The sequence below is a fragment of the Clarias gariepinus genome, chromosome 6 (genome assembly GCF_024256425.1).
Source record: "Clarias gariepinus isolate MV-2021 ecotype Netherlands chromosome 6, CGAR_prim_01v2, whole genome shotgun sequence".
Classification (NCBI taxonomy): Eukaryota; Metazoa; Chordata; class Actinopteri; order Siluriformes; family Clariidae; genus Clarias; species Clarias gariepinus.
The window spans coordinates 24,877,732-24,895,536 of record NC_071105.1 but is presented as its reverse complement, the minus strand read 5'-3'; the positions used below and the strand labels follow the sequence as shown (position 1 = coordinate 24,895,536).

The window sequence follows — 17,805 nt, the reverse complement described above, 5'->3', positions numbered from 1 at the left end:
AGCAACCTTTTCTAGGCAGCCTCTATGCATTTTTTTTTTTTAGAATGAAAAAAAAAATTTCTTGGGGCGAAAAGTCTATGCCTTCTTAGCCCAGAGCAGTTGTCTTTAAATAACATGCCTAAATTAGACAAATCACATCTTCACCCAAGAACTTTGGGTCAGAGGTGTTTATACTGTACTAGGGCTACACAATTTGATTAAAACCACACACACACACACACACACACACACACATACTCTGATTATTTGATATATATTGCAGTTGCAACTTTAACTGCAATATTTTATCATTAAATGTACTATTGTGTATTTAAACAGATTTATTTAATAGCAAGCACAAATGGCACAAATGATCTCAATAAAAGTATGTATGCCAATATTTATTTATCACCTTAAAAGTATTTTAAAAATAAATAAACATTTAGATTATTGACAAACTCTACATAAATTCCTGACTATACATGTTTTATTTGTAATAAACCGCAGTCTATTGTGACTAAATAATTGCACTGGTTACTGGTTTATTTTATGTAATTAACTGTCTAACACTAGTTTAAATATAAATAATTGGCATTATTTAATAAAATGGCATTATGAAATATGATAACTGACCTGGAGACTATAATCTGCTTTAACATACCCATTTACACAGTATATGTAGAGGACACAGATTTCAGTTATGCCATACTATGTTTTGTATCAAGTCCACCCTGTGGTATCAGTGTTGTAAAACATAGACAGATATCATAAATGCAGAAAGTCTGTTATTTAAACCTGTAAAAACATCAAAGACCACTCTTTTGTATTTTATTAAATTGGCATTCTGTATTTATTGTTAATTGTTTAATATTAAACAAGTATGATAGGTAAAATGCACAAAAATGAAATTTCAGCCATGCAAGTCAATAAAAATAAATGTAAATAAAAACAAAGATCAAGTTTAATATTACAAATATAACATTTTCAAAATCCACACTCTTCTTACCCTTAAAGCACATAAGGGGTGGCTGCTTGTATGCTTCTTGAAGCAGAGTGGAGCAGAAGTCACATCAGCTCGAGTATAATATACTCGTAACAACACCGGTAACAATACCGATTGCTCTCCAGTACCTTCCTTTTCACATTCATTCATTCATTTATTCATGACATCAGTATCTCTCAGTAGTTACCTACACTAAATACACTATATTGTCAAAACTATTCGCTTGCCTGCCTTCGCATGCATATAAACTTGAGTAAAATTTAATTCTTAATCCATAGGATTTATTATGATGTTGGCCCTCCCTTCAACTCGTCTGGGAAGGCTTTCCACAAGGTTTAAAAGTGTGTTTATGGGAATTGTTGACCATTCTTTCAGAAGCGCATTTGTGGTCAGACACTGATGTTGGATGAGAAGGCTTGACTCACAGTCTCTGCTCTAATTCACCCCAAAGGTGTTCTATCGGGTTTAGGTCAGGACCACAAAGTTGGAAGCATGAAATTGTCTAAAATGTCTTGGTATGCTGAAGCATTAAGAGTTCCTTTCACTGGAACTAAGGGGATGAGCTCAACTCCTGTAAAACAACCCCATGTTATAATCCCTCCTCCACCAAACTGGCACAATGAAGTCAGACAAGTACTGTTCTCCTGGCAACTGCCAAACCCAGACTCATCCATCAGATTGCCAGACAGAGTAGCATGATTAATTACTACAGAGAACACCACTTTACACCACTGCATCCGATGCTTTGCATTGCTTTGTACTGTAAGGCTTGGATGTAGCTGCTTGGCAATGGAAACCACATTCCATGAAGTTCTCTGTGCACTGTTCTTAAGCTAATCTTAAGGCCACGAAGGCCTGAAGCTATTGACTCTACAGAAAGTTGGCAACCTCTGCACTATGCGTCTCAGCATCCGCTGACCCTGCTTTGGGTTTTTTACGTGGCCACTTTGTGGCCAGGTTCCTGTCGTTCCCAATCACTTCCACTTCGTTATAATAACAACAACAGTTGGCTGTGGAATATTTAGTAGCAAGGAAATTTCACGTCTAGACTTATTGCACAGGTGGCATCCTATAATGGCATTACGCTGGAATCCTTCCACTTTGTTGGAAGAATTGCTCATGCGGCTTCATGAGCAATAAGCAGCCCATTCTTTGTAGAAGCAGTCTGCATACCTAGCTGCTTTATTTTATAGACGTGTAACCATGGAAGTGATTGGAATATTTGAATTCAGTGATTCGGATAGGTGATTGAATACTTTTGCCAATATAGTTTATCTCATGTCAACTGCCAGGTATACACTGCAGTATTGAACTTTGAACCTGAAATTTGGCTTCCACATTTTTTCAAGTTACAACCACAAAGGTAAATGTATTTTTTAGGATAGACCAACACAAAGTGGCACATAATTGTGAGGAAAATATTAAATGGTTTTCAACATTTTTTACAAATTAAAATATGAAAAGTGTGGTGTGCATTTGTATTCAGCCCACTTTACTCTGATACCTCTAACATTCAGTGGAACCCATTGCCTTCAGAAGTCACTTCATTAGTATATAGAGTCTACCTGTGTGGAATTTAATCTCAGTATAATTACAGCTGTTCTGTGAAGCCCTTAGAGGTTTATTAGAGCACATTAGTGAATAAACATCATCATGAAGCCCAAGGAACACACCAGACAGGTCAGGGATAAAGTTGTTCCAATTAGGGTTAGGTTATTAAAAAAATACTTCAAGCTTTTAACATCTCAGGAACCACTGTTCAATACATCATCCGAAAATAAAAAGAGTTTGGCACAACTGCAAACCTAAGACATGGCCGTCCACCTAAACTGACAGGCCGGGCAAGAAAAGTATCAACTATAGAAGCAACCAAGAGGTCCCTGGTAACTCTGGAGGAGCTGCACAGGTGCACAGCTTAGGTGGGAGAATCTGTCCACAGGTCAACTATTAGTCATGCACTTCACAGATCTGGCCTTTATGAAAGAGCGGCAAGAAGAAAGCCATTGTTGACAGAAAGCCATAAGAATTTCCACTTGTAGCTTGCAACAAGCCATGTGGGGCACACTGCAAATATGTGAAAGAAGGCACTAAATGAAAAAACTGTGTCAATAAACTAACACTGTGCATGATGGTGGCAGCATCATGTTGTGGGGATGCTTTTCTTTAATAGGGACAGGGAAGCTGGTCAAAGTTGATGGGAAGATGGATGGAGCCAAATAGAGTGCAATCTTAAAAGAAAACCTGTTAGATTCTGCAAAAAAATTGACACTGGAAGTGGGAGGTTCAGACAACGAAGCAAAACATACAGCCAGATCTACATTAGAATGGTTTAGATCAAAACATACTTGGTTAGAATGGCCCAGTCAAAGTCCAGATCTAAATCCAATTGTGAATCTTTGGCAAGACTTGAAAATTGCTGTTCACAGACACGCTCCATCCAATCTGACTGAGCTTGAGTTTGGTAAAGGAGAACGGGCAAAAATTTATGTTTGACTGACTGGAACTGTTTTGATGTTCCTTTACTGCTATCTAGTGGCAAGCCAGGACTGTAGACTCAGACATGTTTTGCAAGATAAACCCAGAAGAGGGTGCAAATTCACACACCCCTGCGCTGCTAAACATTTGATACATGCATACATACAGCAAACTGAATTAATTCCAATATTGGTATTGATGCAACAAATATTATTTAAAGATCTGTTTGCTAATGTTTAACATTTGCATGCTTATTTTAATATTTTAAAATATCAGCATTCTTAATAAAATGATGTGAATAAAAGTTCTACATGTCAACTATAAAGTAAATTAAATATAACATTTAAATAAGAGGAATATAAATTCCTGTTAATGTCTGCTAAGGTAATGTCAGTTAAGGTGCATATTAGGTTTAAATTGTTATGGTGATTAAAAGTATATTTGTCATTTTATTATATTTACAGTTTTACTAAAAACTGGGCAGAGTGTCTGTCTGTACAGGATTTGCCAGCACAGAAGTCTCAGACTAAATTCTTGCGGACTAAAGTATTTGTTTAAAGTTCTGTTTACTTTCACTGCCCAGGCTTCTTGTTCTCACAGTGGTCGCCCTCCCAACCTGGATAACACTGGCACACAAATGGTTTTACAAAATGAGATCTTTTGTACAATGAAAACTTATTGTTCTGTTGTACCACATATGAAGGTCTGTTGGTGTTCGGGCCAGGAAGCTTAGCTCTTGGGATGATGGTCCACACTGATGGGTCAAGATGAAGGTAGGCTGAAGAATTTGAGTCCCTTCGCACACATCGGCCCTGAGATGAACACAGTAGCTCGCTACAGAGCGATGCCGCCTCAGTCACATTCACCACGTATCGGCCCAGAGTCTTATCCATGTAATTTCTCACTGCTAGACATGTGCTCTGGAAAAGATAATGTGTGTCATAGATAACAACAGAAACAGAAGTCTTTCTTTTTGCCATTTTCATTAAACACTAATGGCGTTACACCTTGAATGAGGCACAATCCCATCACAGACCAGTGCACATATATTAAAAAACTCATTCACATTGGGTTAAGCAAACAGAACACCCGGTGAAACACAGGAGTAAATTTTACTACTGCTAATAATATTAATTCAAATAATAATAATAATAATAACTAGTAGAACAGTCTTCCTTGCTCTCAACTAGTGCTTCAACTTGCTGTTATTTAAAGACCCTGTTCTACCTCCACTAGTGTATGGAAATGTTTTCTAGGTACAATGGCAAGTAATTAAAGTACCTAAAGTCAGTTTTGGCAAGAGCTTCTGGCAAAATGTAAATGGGAGAGAAGAGAGGTTATTTTTTGCCTGTGGGTTTGCTCACTGCTACTCTCAATCTACTGTGACAGTTGCCCCAATCACTGTTCACACCTTTCCTTTATAATTAGTATTATTATTGTCTTATGCACGTGTATACCAATATACATACAGTATATTTCTGTCTGACTACAGCAACTGTTAGCTGTTTATCATAGTTTTCATAGCATTCTTCTAGTATTTTCATATTCCAGCAGTTTTGACCTCTGGCTGTGTCTTTGACTCAGATTCACATCACGTCGGAATTACAGTCCTCACAAGATGATGGCACAGAAATTTCTGCCAGAGCTGTACAGTTCCTATGACTCCTCTGAAAGGTGTTGTATCTCTCTCAATTTAATAGCTACTACATTATGTATTACAGTATGTAGTCAGTCACTATAACAATAATTATAGTCACCTATATTAGTAAACTCTTACAGTACATAACATTTCCTATTGCTTTACCCTATGCAATGCTGACAGTTACTACAAACATGTAACGATGTTCAAAAAACAAGAACCATAAGCTAAGCTCAGTTTTGAATGTTTAAAATAATTTACATTAATCAGGCACAACACTAACACCACTGCAAGGTGAATTGAATAACAGTGATTATAAATTATATACCTGTAAACTGGTGACAGGATCAAGACTCATCTATGCATGTTTGGACCAAATGTCTGTCTAGTCCAATCCAACAGAAATGCCATTGCAGCACAAATTGCTGAAAAAAGGTAATGCTGGCCTTGTTAGAAAGGTATCAGAACTCTGCGGTTTATGGGGCTTAGCAGGAAAAAGAGATCAAAGTTGTGGATTCGGCCTGAATAGCCCAGATCTCAATGTGGCTATTCATCCCAAGCATCCATGGCATGCGCTGCACAAACAGCTCGAATCTATTGAGGCCTTATCCTGCAACCTACAGCACCTAAAGGATCCACTATTAACTTCCTGGTGCCAGACACCAGAGCACACTCCCTTGGAGTCCTGTCCCGAGGGGACAGAGCTACCCTGGTGTAACAGTCCAGAGGGGACAGAGCTACCCTGGTGTAACAAGGAGATCCTACACAATGTTGGGCTTAATGCTATAGCTGATCGGTGTATGTGAATTAAAAGTTTGGAAAAAAATGTTGTGTTTTAAATGTTAAGTGTATAAGATTTGTGTGGGTGAGTCAAATAAATGCATCATCACCAAAACCGCTAAGGCTGGATAGATAGTCGTGAGCAGGATGAATATTGAGTTGAGTTTACTAAGAGTTTTTAGATAAGAATTTATATTTTTTGAAATACAGAATAAGCATTTTCCTTATTGTAAGCTACAACTAACCTTTCCATATTACTATACATGCATTAAAAGTTATTATGAACAAGAATCCTTACTTGTAAAAAAAAAAAACCTTAAAAAACTTTAAATGATCATATATTTTCTAGTAGTGTAGCACTTTTCCACAAAACAGTGCAGCATGACTTAGCTCAGCAAATTACCATGATTGCACATTTTGTTGCTATTTGCACCACTAAATGAGCCATGCTGTACCTAAGTGCCCATGCTGAATTTAGTTATCCTTCTCAAGCAGGGACCATATGAGCTGAAACCAAATATGTAGAGATAAAATGGGTCAATTTAATTTTTAGGCTTTTTCAATTTATTTCCCTAGTGTATTGTTTTCAACGAGGAGTGTTCAACGCAAACTGATACTTTTGATTTTGCAGAGTTAGGAGAGTAAAAACTCCCTTTATTTCTCTATACCAGCCCCTGCTACACTAATGCACTTGTCCAAATGTTCCTCTAGTGCTTGTACCATCAAATGTTCTACTGCGGTTGAGAGTTTCATCACTGTATTGTCTTCTGTAAATGTCAGTCGGTTTTATGCCTTCATTCACGGGACACTTTATCCCGGTTTAACTTGAACACCTCTCGTAGTTGCTACTTAGAATTCTTATAATCCTACTCATATTAAATTTACAGTCTGCCAGCTTAGTTATGTACTGTAATATTAAGCTATACTTTAAGTTATTTCAAATCTCAAATGATTCTATTCTGTGTACTCAAGAATCAAAACTATGTGAATTCATTTTCCCTATTGAAATTGGTGATAAACAGAAAATATTGTGAGATATTTTTATGAGTTCCAATTTAAACAAAACAAGCAAATATTGTTATATTGATTAGATTACATAGTGATTATGACATCTTGAGTGCATATGCTCATTAGTACTAAAGTAATAATAACAATATTAAAGAAATTCTGTATTCCAAAGATTCTGTTTTCACTCATGTAATTCCAAGTAAAATTTGTAATTAAATATTAGAAATCAATATAAACAGGTACATTTTCTCAGAGAAACTCGCCACACTGCGACGAAGAAGTTCACAGTCCATCTTAAAAATACTGAAAGAACGCGGCAGTGGAAATGGCAAATGTCCATTTATCAAGCTCATTCCACTTCCTAGCCACATCCTTGTCAGGTTCTCAATACATCAATCATGTCACTATCACACACACATCATTATGCGCTTACGAGGTCTGATGAGATTGAGTTAAGTTTTTACTGTCTGTTCAGATCACGGCACACTCTTGCCAGGCGCTTATTACACACATACTACTGTACAATGATGTTGCATCTGGCAGCTCGGAATAAATACTATGAAACACATCATGCTTTTCCTCTCGAAGTGATGGTGTGAAAAATTGAATCAGTAAATTCTGTGAACATGAAATACATGTGCTGAAAACCTGCCAAATGCATGACATAAACAAGGCAAGCGCTAGCAAAAAAGTAAGGCCTTTTACATGAAACTGGCTTGTACTTACATTGGTCATAGCACAAGCCTGAAGAGGTTTTAGAGAACTACATTGACAAAGCAGCAACACCGTTACATCCCAATGACAAATCAGTTAGAACACCATTTAATCTTTCCCATCTTAAGCTTCTCATTTCTTCCTGCATCTTACTTCAACCATGTCCTCACCAGGCTTTTTTTTTTTGTCCAAAAATAGCATGGGTTTCTACTGTGTTTCTGCCAAGTTCTTAATTTCCTTATTAAGTTCTTTTTTTCAGACATAATGGTAACATGACTCAGTGTAATGGGGGCCTTAGATATTTAAGTCAAACTTTTTAGAAAATCTTTCATTTTATTTTAGATTAACATCATCGCATAATTCGACTTTAAACATATATGTGATTATCATAATAAGTTTAATCATCAAAAGTATTGGCACACCTATGTAAGTATATAAAAAGTTATTAAGAGACTGGTTCACGCTGCAAAGGAGACACATTTGAGTATAAAACTGAAATGTTATTTTAGTCTTTTAAAATTTTATTTAAATAATATCAACACATATCAATAGTCTCTAGCTAAACACCTTCAGAGAGGTCTTATTGTCATGAGTAGCTTTAGGTAAAATAAAGACAATTGAGTTTAAATGTGTTATTGTTCAGTGGAAACACACTGAAAAAGTGGATCTCGATGAGTTTTGGCACAATAAAGATTACAAGAATGTTATAATTTACCTTGTTTGCGGAATAGAGACCATCTCCCCACAGCACAATTCCTGCTGCGCCTAATGCGACACTCTCTCCAATAGTATGAATCAGATCTTTCTATAGGACATAAACAAAACAAAATCAAAGACTATATCGCTCCATTTGGGACGACTGTAATTGAAGTACAATAACTGTAAATGAAAACATTTAAGTAACACTTCATAAGCTGATAAAGGACTGAAAAGGAAACACAGTAGCTTACTAGTGAATTATTTAAATTATGGATATCAAATAAGTTGCATTTTCTGGATACAGTACATAATTGTAATCAAGCTCTAAATGTTCTTTTGCACAAACATATGCATAAATACCTGCGAGAGGAATGTCAGTGAGTAGGTATAGACGATACGGGCATAGGGGATGACAATTGGTTGCTTTGGAAACACTTGCTCTTTTACTCTCATACCCTCCAGAATTCGATGTTTAGCATACAGTATAATGTCTCTGTCACGACCCCTGAGGCTCAGATCCATGTAAATATCAGGATACAAAGCAGTGCTTACATTCCACAGCCATGATAAGTTGTCGTTTCTGCTCATCTCAACTGGTGGACACTTTCCTGTGTATGTCTTATTTGTTTTGTACTGGTAGTTGTAGCAGCAAGGAAGACCATAGAAACCCCATAGGCCTCCTTGTCGTTCATATCGTCCGAGTTTTATTGTTTGCTCCATAAAGGCCCGTGCTGCATTTTCAAAGTCTTTTTTGGCCTGGGCTTCTATTTGGTCTGGTTTCCAGTCAGGGTGTTTAGCCCTCACCAGTGCTCTGGAGCCTTGCTTGTATACCTCCATTTTGTCCCAGTTGCGGTGCCACAGTGGTCGCCAGCTCTCCCAGTCCACTACAGCCAGACCACTGAAGTTTTTATCTGGAATCCTCTTTTGAATATCAGCAGAGGCTTGTAAAAGGTGATCATCCAAGCTGGCGTTCTGAGGGACACCTCCATGCACAGATACATTTTTGTTAGTATAGTGAGGATAGAAGCCCAGCTTGTCTTCATAGAAAATGGTGATGTTACTGCCAATAAAGCTCTGGTTCGTGTTGTGGACAATATCAAAAATGCTTAAGTCCAGATCAACATCAAATTGAGTTGCACATTTTTCAGTAGGAGCGTTCCATACTGTGAAGAATGGAAACTTAGACAGTGACCCAAAAGGACGACCCAAAATGGGACCGGTTAGAAAAATGCAGATAAGGGTGAAACATGTCCAATGTGCAGTGGTGCCCATACCTGGCAGAAAACAATTACTAGAAAATTTAGAACTTTAGTGAAGTCTACACATCTACACAAGTCGATTAAAAAACAATCTAATCTAATAAACTGCAGAGATCTAAACTGAAAAGAATTGATATCCACAATTATAACAATAATATAATAGAATATTATAATTTAAAGAAACTTAAAATGTTTTGCATGATTAAACCTTATGCCAAGACTGCTTAAATGAAAAAATGCAATGTTTCTGTATGTTTAACCTCAAAAAGATCACTTACTGCATATTATTCTTTTTTTCTAAATTCCAATAATTATGGAGGGCGCTGTTATCTGAAAAAAAGCATGCACGCATAAAAAATGTTAAGTGAACCCATCACTCTAAGGCGAACTGAAGTCCTGTTTTTCAAAAGTTAATTTTTGTGATGAAAGGAAATTTCATTTTTTTTTTAATTAGATATAATTGTCAGACCCAAACTTTGATTATTATTTTTTTTTTTACAGCTTTTATGCTTATATTTCTCATGTGTGTGAACTGCAATAATGGCAAGCTAGAAAATAACCTTAAAATTGAAAGCATATAAATAAATTAACAGCAACATAATGTTTTAGATCATGTGGTTAAGGCTTTGTATTAGAAATGAGAAATATATGCTGATGTACCCTAAAGTTGAACATTTAATTCGTTTTTTTTTATTATTATTAACTTACTGGCAACACATTTTGGGAGCCCCAAGTGGACACTGACTATCTTTATTTTAATCCTGATCATCTCATGTTTCTTCCGAACCACAGGAAGGCAGCCAAGGCCGTTGGGGGAGCGTAACACACTCGGAGGACACCGCTATCTGCTCTTTCCGCTTGTGTGAGCTCATAGACGTCCATGATTGGAGTAGAGCCATGATTAATTTAAGAGCACTAAGTGACTTCCTTCCCACCCCACTGAGAGAGCTTGGCCAATCGACTTTAGCTAGCCCCCCCAGCTGCAAGTGACCTGCGAGAGACTAGTGATCTCCGGAGGATAGGGCGAACACTTTGATCCTGATTTATAATAAAAGCTAAACGTAACATTTTATCTTTCCAGGAACATGTTTAACTTAAAAGCCAAATTCCTTGCGCATACTAACCCAAGGGCAAGCTCACATTTCTTGACATACCTTTTCAATATACCAGGTGGTTTTGGAGGTGTATTTGGAAAAGCAAAGGACATCTCTTCCCACAGTTACAGACAGATTCAACAAATACAGAAAAACATGACTGGGCATGTTGTTATAGAAAAACAATCCATGCCATGTGGGTTTATACAGGCAAGCGTGAAGCAGAAGGGTCTTGTTCATATTTGTGACTTGGTATGTGTGTGTGTAGAAGCAGTAGGCATGTAGGTGGCAAAGGTCACACACTCAAAGCCTGTGTACTTATGTTAATCTGGGGGAATCAAGAGCAAGGTCCACCATACAGTAGCTGGTTAGACTAAGCCAAAATGTCCCTTTCACCTGGTGTTTAAGTCAAACTGTAGAGAAACTTCATAGATTTGATAACCTGGTCATTCAGTACATTCAGGTCATCAACTGACTTGATTTTATTGCCACATATACAGTAGTTGCTGACTCTAGACCCGACGACTATCTGAAGCATCTGTGAAATTGCCAGTTTAGCAACTTTCAGGTAATGTGTTGGATGGTTTTTAACCCAATTCCACAAATTGAAATGTTTTCTTCCCTTAATGCAGCTCAATACTTTTTCCGATTTGAAACAGTGACCTGTAAATAATTGTCTGATCAAATTGGTCGGGTGTTGAATAAACTAGATGAGCTCTGACATAAAATTAGGATACGCTGGTTTGTGCTGAAATTGTGCTGCTATGATGCTATCAGCCAAAACTTGTTTAAGTTGTTTAAAAATAGTTATAGCACTGTCTAATGGTGCTCATACACAAATAGTGCAAATAATGGTTCTTACAAATAAGGGAGGTTTAAATGCTACTTTTAAAAGATTTGTTACTGTGATGGCACTTGTATCACTTTTGCACAACATTTACATTTTCAAGTGACGTCAAGTTTACATGACTGCAGACAGCATCAGGGAAAAATGTCATACCCTTGAATAAGTTCTATGGTATTTACAAAAATTAGCTTTAGATTAATCAAAGTAGAGAAATATTCATTTACTAAATTTAAAACACTGACTATGCAGTTTGCAAAGAAACCTATATATGAACACTATGAATTCAATTGCATGTACATTCATACCCCTAATATATTTGCAACTTAGCTTGATGCTCAAAGATCTGTCACCTCCCTGGTTGACCATGTGGCAATAGATAAAATGAAACATAATTTTATAATAATAATAATAATAATAATAATATGTAAAAATAAAAGTATTACATATTTTTTAGTACATATTTTCTGTACTTAAAGATAATATTAGTAGTATTGGAATGGAAGCAGAGATTAAAGACTGTATCTTCATTTGCTGTCCCTAAAGGCCAAAAAGTATATCAAGTAACTTTTCTTTAAGTCAACTTAGCTTCAAATATCACATTAGTAATTTCTGAAAAACAGGATTCTCCAGTCTACGCAATATCTCTAAGTATGCAGACATTTTCCACTGTTGACAGATACAAATTTAGAAATGCTATTTTTGAGGTTATTTTTATAGTATCTTTACTGGAATTATTGTTTTGGGGAGAGGTCCTCTAAAATATTAATTTGCAACAATTAATTCTAGCTTTCGATCTGTATTAAGGTAAAACATCCCAATGAAACTGTATTAAAAATGTTAATTTATAGTTCTAGGGCTCATTCTCTTTCTCAAAAAGTAATTCTTTAATATTTGTTATTACTGTTTTATATTGTAGGAGTGACTGTTTGTGTCCAGTTTTTGTCACACAACAAAAGTTTTTGCCAGACACAAATAAACTATATTGCGCAGCACAATAAGCATTCTGTGTTTTTATTAAGGTTACTTATTTCAAATATACATTTGGCTTTCTAAAACGCTCTTAATCGTGGTAATTTCAGTAAAGAGTCAAAACACTTATGGAAATATGTATAAAAAATAATTTAGGCTGGTAGGAATAGGAAGACACCTAAAGGAACTAATCTTAACAGGGAATCTGTCCTTATTTGTGTGATATCAAAAAGATACAGCAGGGATTGATTCGCGGACATACTTGGTGCTATGTGGTTGAAAGTTCAGCATAATACAAAAAGTGTTTTAATTTAAAATAAAGTCATTTTCTTTACTGGAGGCTGAGGCACAAAGCTGTTTGTGGGAATTTCAGGCCTAAATTATTGAAAGACTAGTCACAAAAAACTGCCTGTATCGGCTAACTCCAAGACCTTCATGTCAAGTCAATTACGATAATCTGGCTAATATTTTCTTTTAGGTTTTATCCATCTAATTTTAAAAATAAGAAGCAGGAACAGGATTACATGGACATCCTTGGAATTTAGTTTATCAAGACAAGTACTGTGTACAGTGGTGTGAAAAACTATTTGCCCCCTTCCTGATTTCTTATTCTTTTGCATGTTTTTCACACAAAATGTTTCTGATCATCAAACACATTTAACTATTAGTTAAAGATAACACAAGTAAACACAAAATGCATTTTTTAAATGATGTTTTTTATTAGCCCCCTGAACCTAATAACTGGTTGGGCCACCCTTAGCAGCAATAACTGCAATCAAGCGTTTGCGATAACTTGCAACGAGTCTTTTACAGCGCTCTGGAGGAATTTTGGCCCACTCATCTTTGCAGAATTGTTGTAATTCAGCTCTGTTTGAGGGTTTTGTAGCATGAACCGCCTTTTTTAGGTCATGCCACAACATCTCAATAGGATTCAGGTCAGGACTTTGACCTGACTTTTGACCTAGGATTTTGACTAGGCCACTCCAAAGTCTTCATTTTGTTTTTCTTCAGCCATTCAGAGGTGGATTTTCTGGTGTGTTTTGGGTCATTGTCCTGCTGCAGCACCCAAGATCGCTTCAGCTTGAGTTGACGAACAGATGGCCGGACATTCTCCTTCAGGATTTTTTGGTAGACAGTAGAATTTATGGTTCCATCTATCACAGCAAGCCTTCCAGGTCCTGAAGCAGCAAAACAACCCCAGACCATCACACTACCACCACTATATTTTACTGTTGGTATGATGTTTTTTTTCTGAATGCTGTGTTACTTTTACGCCAGATGTAACGGGACACACACCTTCCAAAAAGTTCAACTTTTGTCTCGTCGGTCCACAAGGTATTTTCACAAAAGTCTTGGCAATCATTGAGATGTTTTTTAGCAAAATTGAGACAAGCCTTAATGTTCTTTTTGCTTAAAAGTGGCTTGCGCCTTGGAAATCTGCCATGCAGGCCGTTTTTGCCCAGTCTCTTTCTTATGGTGGAGTCGTGAACACTGACCTTAATTAAGGCAAGTGAGGCCTTCAGTTCTTTAGATGTTGTCCTGCGGTCTTTTGTGGCCTCTCGGATGAGTTGTCTCTGCGCTCTTGGGGTAATTTTGGTCGGCCGGCCACTCCTGGGAAGGTTCACCACTGTTCCATGTTTTTGCCATTTGTGGATAATGGCTCTCACTGTGGTTCGCTGGAGTCCCAAAGCCTTAGAAATGGCTTTATAACCTTTACCAGACTGATAGATCTCAATTACTTTTGTTCTCATTTGTTCCTGAATTTCTTTGCATCTTGGCATGATGTATAGCTTTTGAGGGGCTTTTGGTCTACTTCTCTGTGTCAGGTAGCTCCTATTTAAGTGATTTCTTTGATTGAAACAGGTGTGGCAGTAATCAGGCCTGGGGGTGACTACAGAAATTGAACTCAGGTCTGATAAACCACAGTTAAGTTATTTTTTAACAAGGGGGGCAATCACTTTTTTCTCCCTTAATGATGTAAACCTTCATTTAAAAACTGCATTTTGTGTTCAATTATGTTATATTTGACTAATAGTTAACGGTTTTTGATGAGCAGAAACATTTAAGTGTGACAAACATGCAAAAGAATAAGAAATCAGGAAGGGGGCAAATAGTTTTTCACACCACTGTATATGTGTAATCAACTTCACTATTCATCACACTTTATCCACAGATGATTATTTTCTACTGAAAACACACGATATGTATTTATTTAGAGGACTAGGGAAATTGGTTTTTTGGATTTATAAACTGATGGGACTTTTGGGGTGTCCATTTAATCAATGACTATATATCAATTAATTCCTCATTAGCCAATAAGCACCAAGCCCGTTTCCACTTAAAAACAGGCTCAACTTATAAAACTTTTAAAAAACAAACCTTAGAAGTTGAAGCAAAGCACAAACTTAAATATAAATCACCGGTAAATCCAAGTCACCTTTGGAATCTAGTACAGTTAGCAGATAACAGACAGTAATAAGCTGCGTTTCAAGTAGTTCCCTGCAAAGTTGACTGCACAGGGTATTCAGCTATGTTTGTGTTTAGTATTTGTTAAGTATTATTCCTGCAGGGAGCGAAACTGCTCACATCAAAAGGGAACTGTGAACGGAAAAATAGATTTATATGCCAAAATAAGAATTTACTTTAGCGTTACTACAATACTTTAATTTAATTGAAACAAAAATCTTATTGATTTAAAAAAAAGGTAAATATTAATTTAAAATATTTGGTTAATAAATCCTTACTGTTATATAGTCTAGCAATCTGTAGAAAACATGCACAATTTTAATTTATCTTTACATCTTGTAAATGCATGAAATAATTTATTTACAAGTTTTACGCATTTCAGTAGCACGTTTTTTGGTATTAGTTTTTGTCATTTTCATAAGTGTGAAATTTCCACAGTAGCAGCAACAGGTATCAGAGGTGCTTAGGTTACCAGGAAAACGATTGGAAGAAATGATGTCTGAGATGGTGACGTTGCAGGGTGTTTTGAATGGTGGGATTCTTTTAAGGGAAGTTCCCTTAACCAACATCCCCTTCACAGGACGTAGGGAGTAAGGAATACACTGTGTAATGGAACACAACTATGGATTAAGAGTTCATTTCCTGTACTAATTAAATTTGGGGGGTATTTTGGTCTGTCCACGTGCAATCTTGCACATCAGGTGATGGATACCCCCACCCTGGGGATATATCCATTGTTTTAGTTGTAGTTACTTAAGGAGTCAAGTTGCCAGCTCCATGGATGATTGTCACTCACACAATGGGCAATAACCTGCATGTCTGAGGACTGTGGGAGGAAACCTGTGAACCTGAAAGAAAACCCCCAAGCACACAGACCCGAGGAGCGAATCAAACCCTAACCCTAGAGGTGCAAGGCCGACACTGCTAAACACTAAGCCACTGTGCCACCCCCTGCACTAAATCACCCATAATTCCAATGCTGGTATGGAAAACCTTACGTGTCCCAAGCCGTGCCATTAAGCTTACTAAACACCTTTGGTATGAACATAAACACTGACTTCTAATTAGTCTATTAGGCAAATCAGTGCGTGGGATCATTAATGTTCCTGTGGCCTCCGAGTGGCGCAGTGGTAAAGCGCTCGCCCTATCATCCGGAGATCGCTGGTTCGAACCGGTGATGCTGTTTTCCTCTCACAGCCGGAGGCACAGAGAGAGCTGATTGGCCGAGCTCTCTCAGGGGGGAGGGATGAGAGGTATTTGTGCTCCCACATTAGTCACGGCGCTACAGCCAATCAGGGACGTCTGTGAGCTCGCGCACACGGAAGGAGCGGCTAGCGCTTTCCTCCGAGTGTGTTACTCCACCCCTAACGGTGCGTGAGCGAACAGTTCAAAAAGATGCGGTCGGCTCGCGTCACGTGGTTCGGAGAAACACGGGATAGCTTTCGTCTTCCCGACTGAGTGGTTGTAGTAGCCTTGATGTGTGTGGGAGCCCCCTAGTGACGGGGAGTAATTGGCCACGACTAGATTGGGGAGAAAATCGGGGAAAAAGAATTGGACAGGACTAAATTAAAAAAAAAAAAAAATTAATGTTCCTGTGACTCATTTCCACAGCAACACTTCAAAATCTAGTGTAAAGCCTTACCTGAAATCTTGAGGTTGTTATATCAGCTATATCACCTCCATAATAATGTTAGGTTTTATTTAAATTCTATGGCTGAAATGTTTTTCTCTGTTTTTTTTTTTTTTTTTTGCATTTTATGTAAATTATCTTTAGATTTTAATCTATCGTGATTACTATGTTAAGCACTTTAATTTTTAAAACTGTTGTTGTATTTGTTGCAGAGGTTGTTAATGACTTTATAAAATGTTAATTATTCAAGCCATATTCTAAAAGCAAAGCCAAGCAACATGTGTTTTTATTTTAGTAACTGAAACTCCAGATTAAACGGAGACAAACAAAAAGGGGAAGTAGAAAGAAGGTCTTCAAAAATTAAATCTTAGCAAGGGAACATATACTGAACCAAGAAAAAGTTATCTAATATACTTAATTATGAGATTATATAACAAATATCAGATTCTTAAATCTAATTCAACACATATTTCCATTTAAGTCTAACAATGTATTCAACTAATAGATAACAGATGTTGCTTCTTTCTAGAAATAAATTATTGAAATAAGGAAACCTATCTGACAACAGAAAGGCTATTTCAAACTTGAAAGAAGTAAAAAAATATATGTCTAGAAATAAGCTTAATCATATTTAATTTAATTAAGAAAGATGAGTTGAGTTTGCCTGTTTTACATAAAATATTTTAAAATGGCATGATTTGCCCTGACAATCTACAACAAGGTAAATATACAGTTCGCTGGCCTTACCTACCGTACACTGTCGATTTGGTTGTGTTTTAAGGACAGAAACACAGCACGAGAGGTAAACTCGTGACAGTGGAAAGGCGAAAAGAGGAAAACATACCGACGGAGGGCGTGGCCTCAGAGGGGGGTGGCGATGGAATGAACAATGGAGGGAGAGGCGCGAACCGCGGGGCGGGGTTTGTGCGTTTCTCAAACGGTAACTTGCGATGGAAACTCAGTGTCGATTCAGTGAATCAGATCATTTGACTCGGTTCACCAAAAAGTGTCGAATCTTTCGATTCAAAAACGGCTTATTGATTTTTTTTTTCCCTGAACAAAGTTTGTCCAGTGACTGTTCTTTTTTGCCTTCCCCTTATTTGAAATGATTTCATAAAATATGTTGTACGTTCAAATATCAAAATGTATATAACTATTTCAATATAAATGTATATAATTATTTGTAAGGTTCAGCACGGTGGCATAGCGCTTAGCACTGTCGCCTTGCAGTTCCAAGGTCCGG

At 37.1% G+C, this 17,805-nt stretch overlaps 1 protein-coding gene across 4 annotated transcripts; it reads right to left on the bottom strand.

Annotated features, from left to right (window-relative positions):
- Positions 1–2,330: 2,330 nt before the first annotated feature.
- hyal1 (hyaluronidase 1) lies at positions 2,331–17,413 on the bottom strand. Of its 4 annotated transcripts, none has more exons than XM_053498504.1 (5): positions 17,314–17,413; positions 9,835–9,886; positions 8,658–9,571; positions 8,314–8,403; positions 2,331–4,377 (listed from the first exon to the last, which is right to left on the bottom strand). In XM_053498504.1, exons 3-5 carry the CDS (start codon positions 9,567–9,569, stop codon positions 4,030–4,032), a joined length of 1,350 nt encoding a protein of 449 aa, XP_053354479.1. In that variant the 5' UTR covers positions 9,570–9,571; positions 9,835–9,886; positions 17,314–17,413; the 3' UTR covers positions 2,331–4,029. The 4 variants fall into 4 exon arrangements, with proteins under 4 accessions (XP_053354479.1, XP_053354480.1, XP_053354481.1 ...); XM_053498505.1 differs by having other exon boundaries at positions 17,310–17,370; XM_053498506.1 differs by lacking the exon at positions 9,835–9,886 and having other exon boundaries at positions 17,314–17,375.
- Positions 17,414–17,805: the final 392 nt, after the last annotated feature.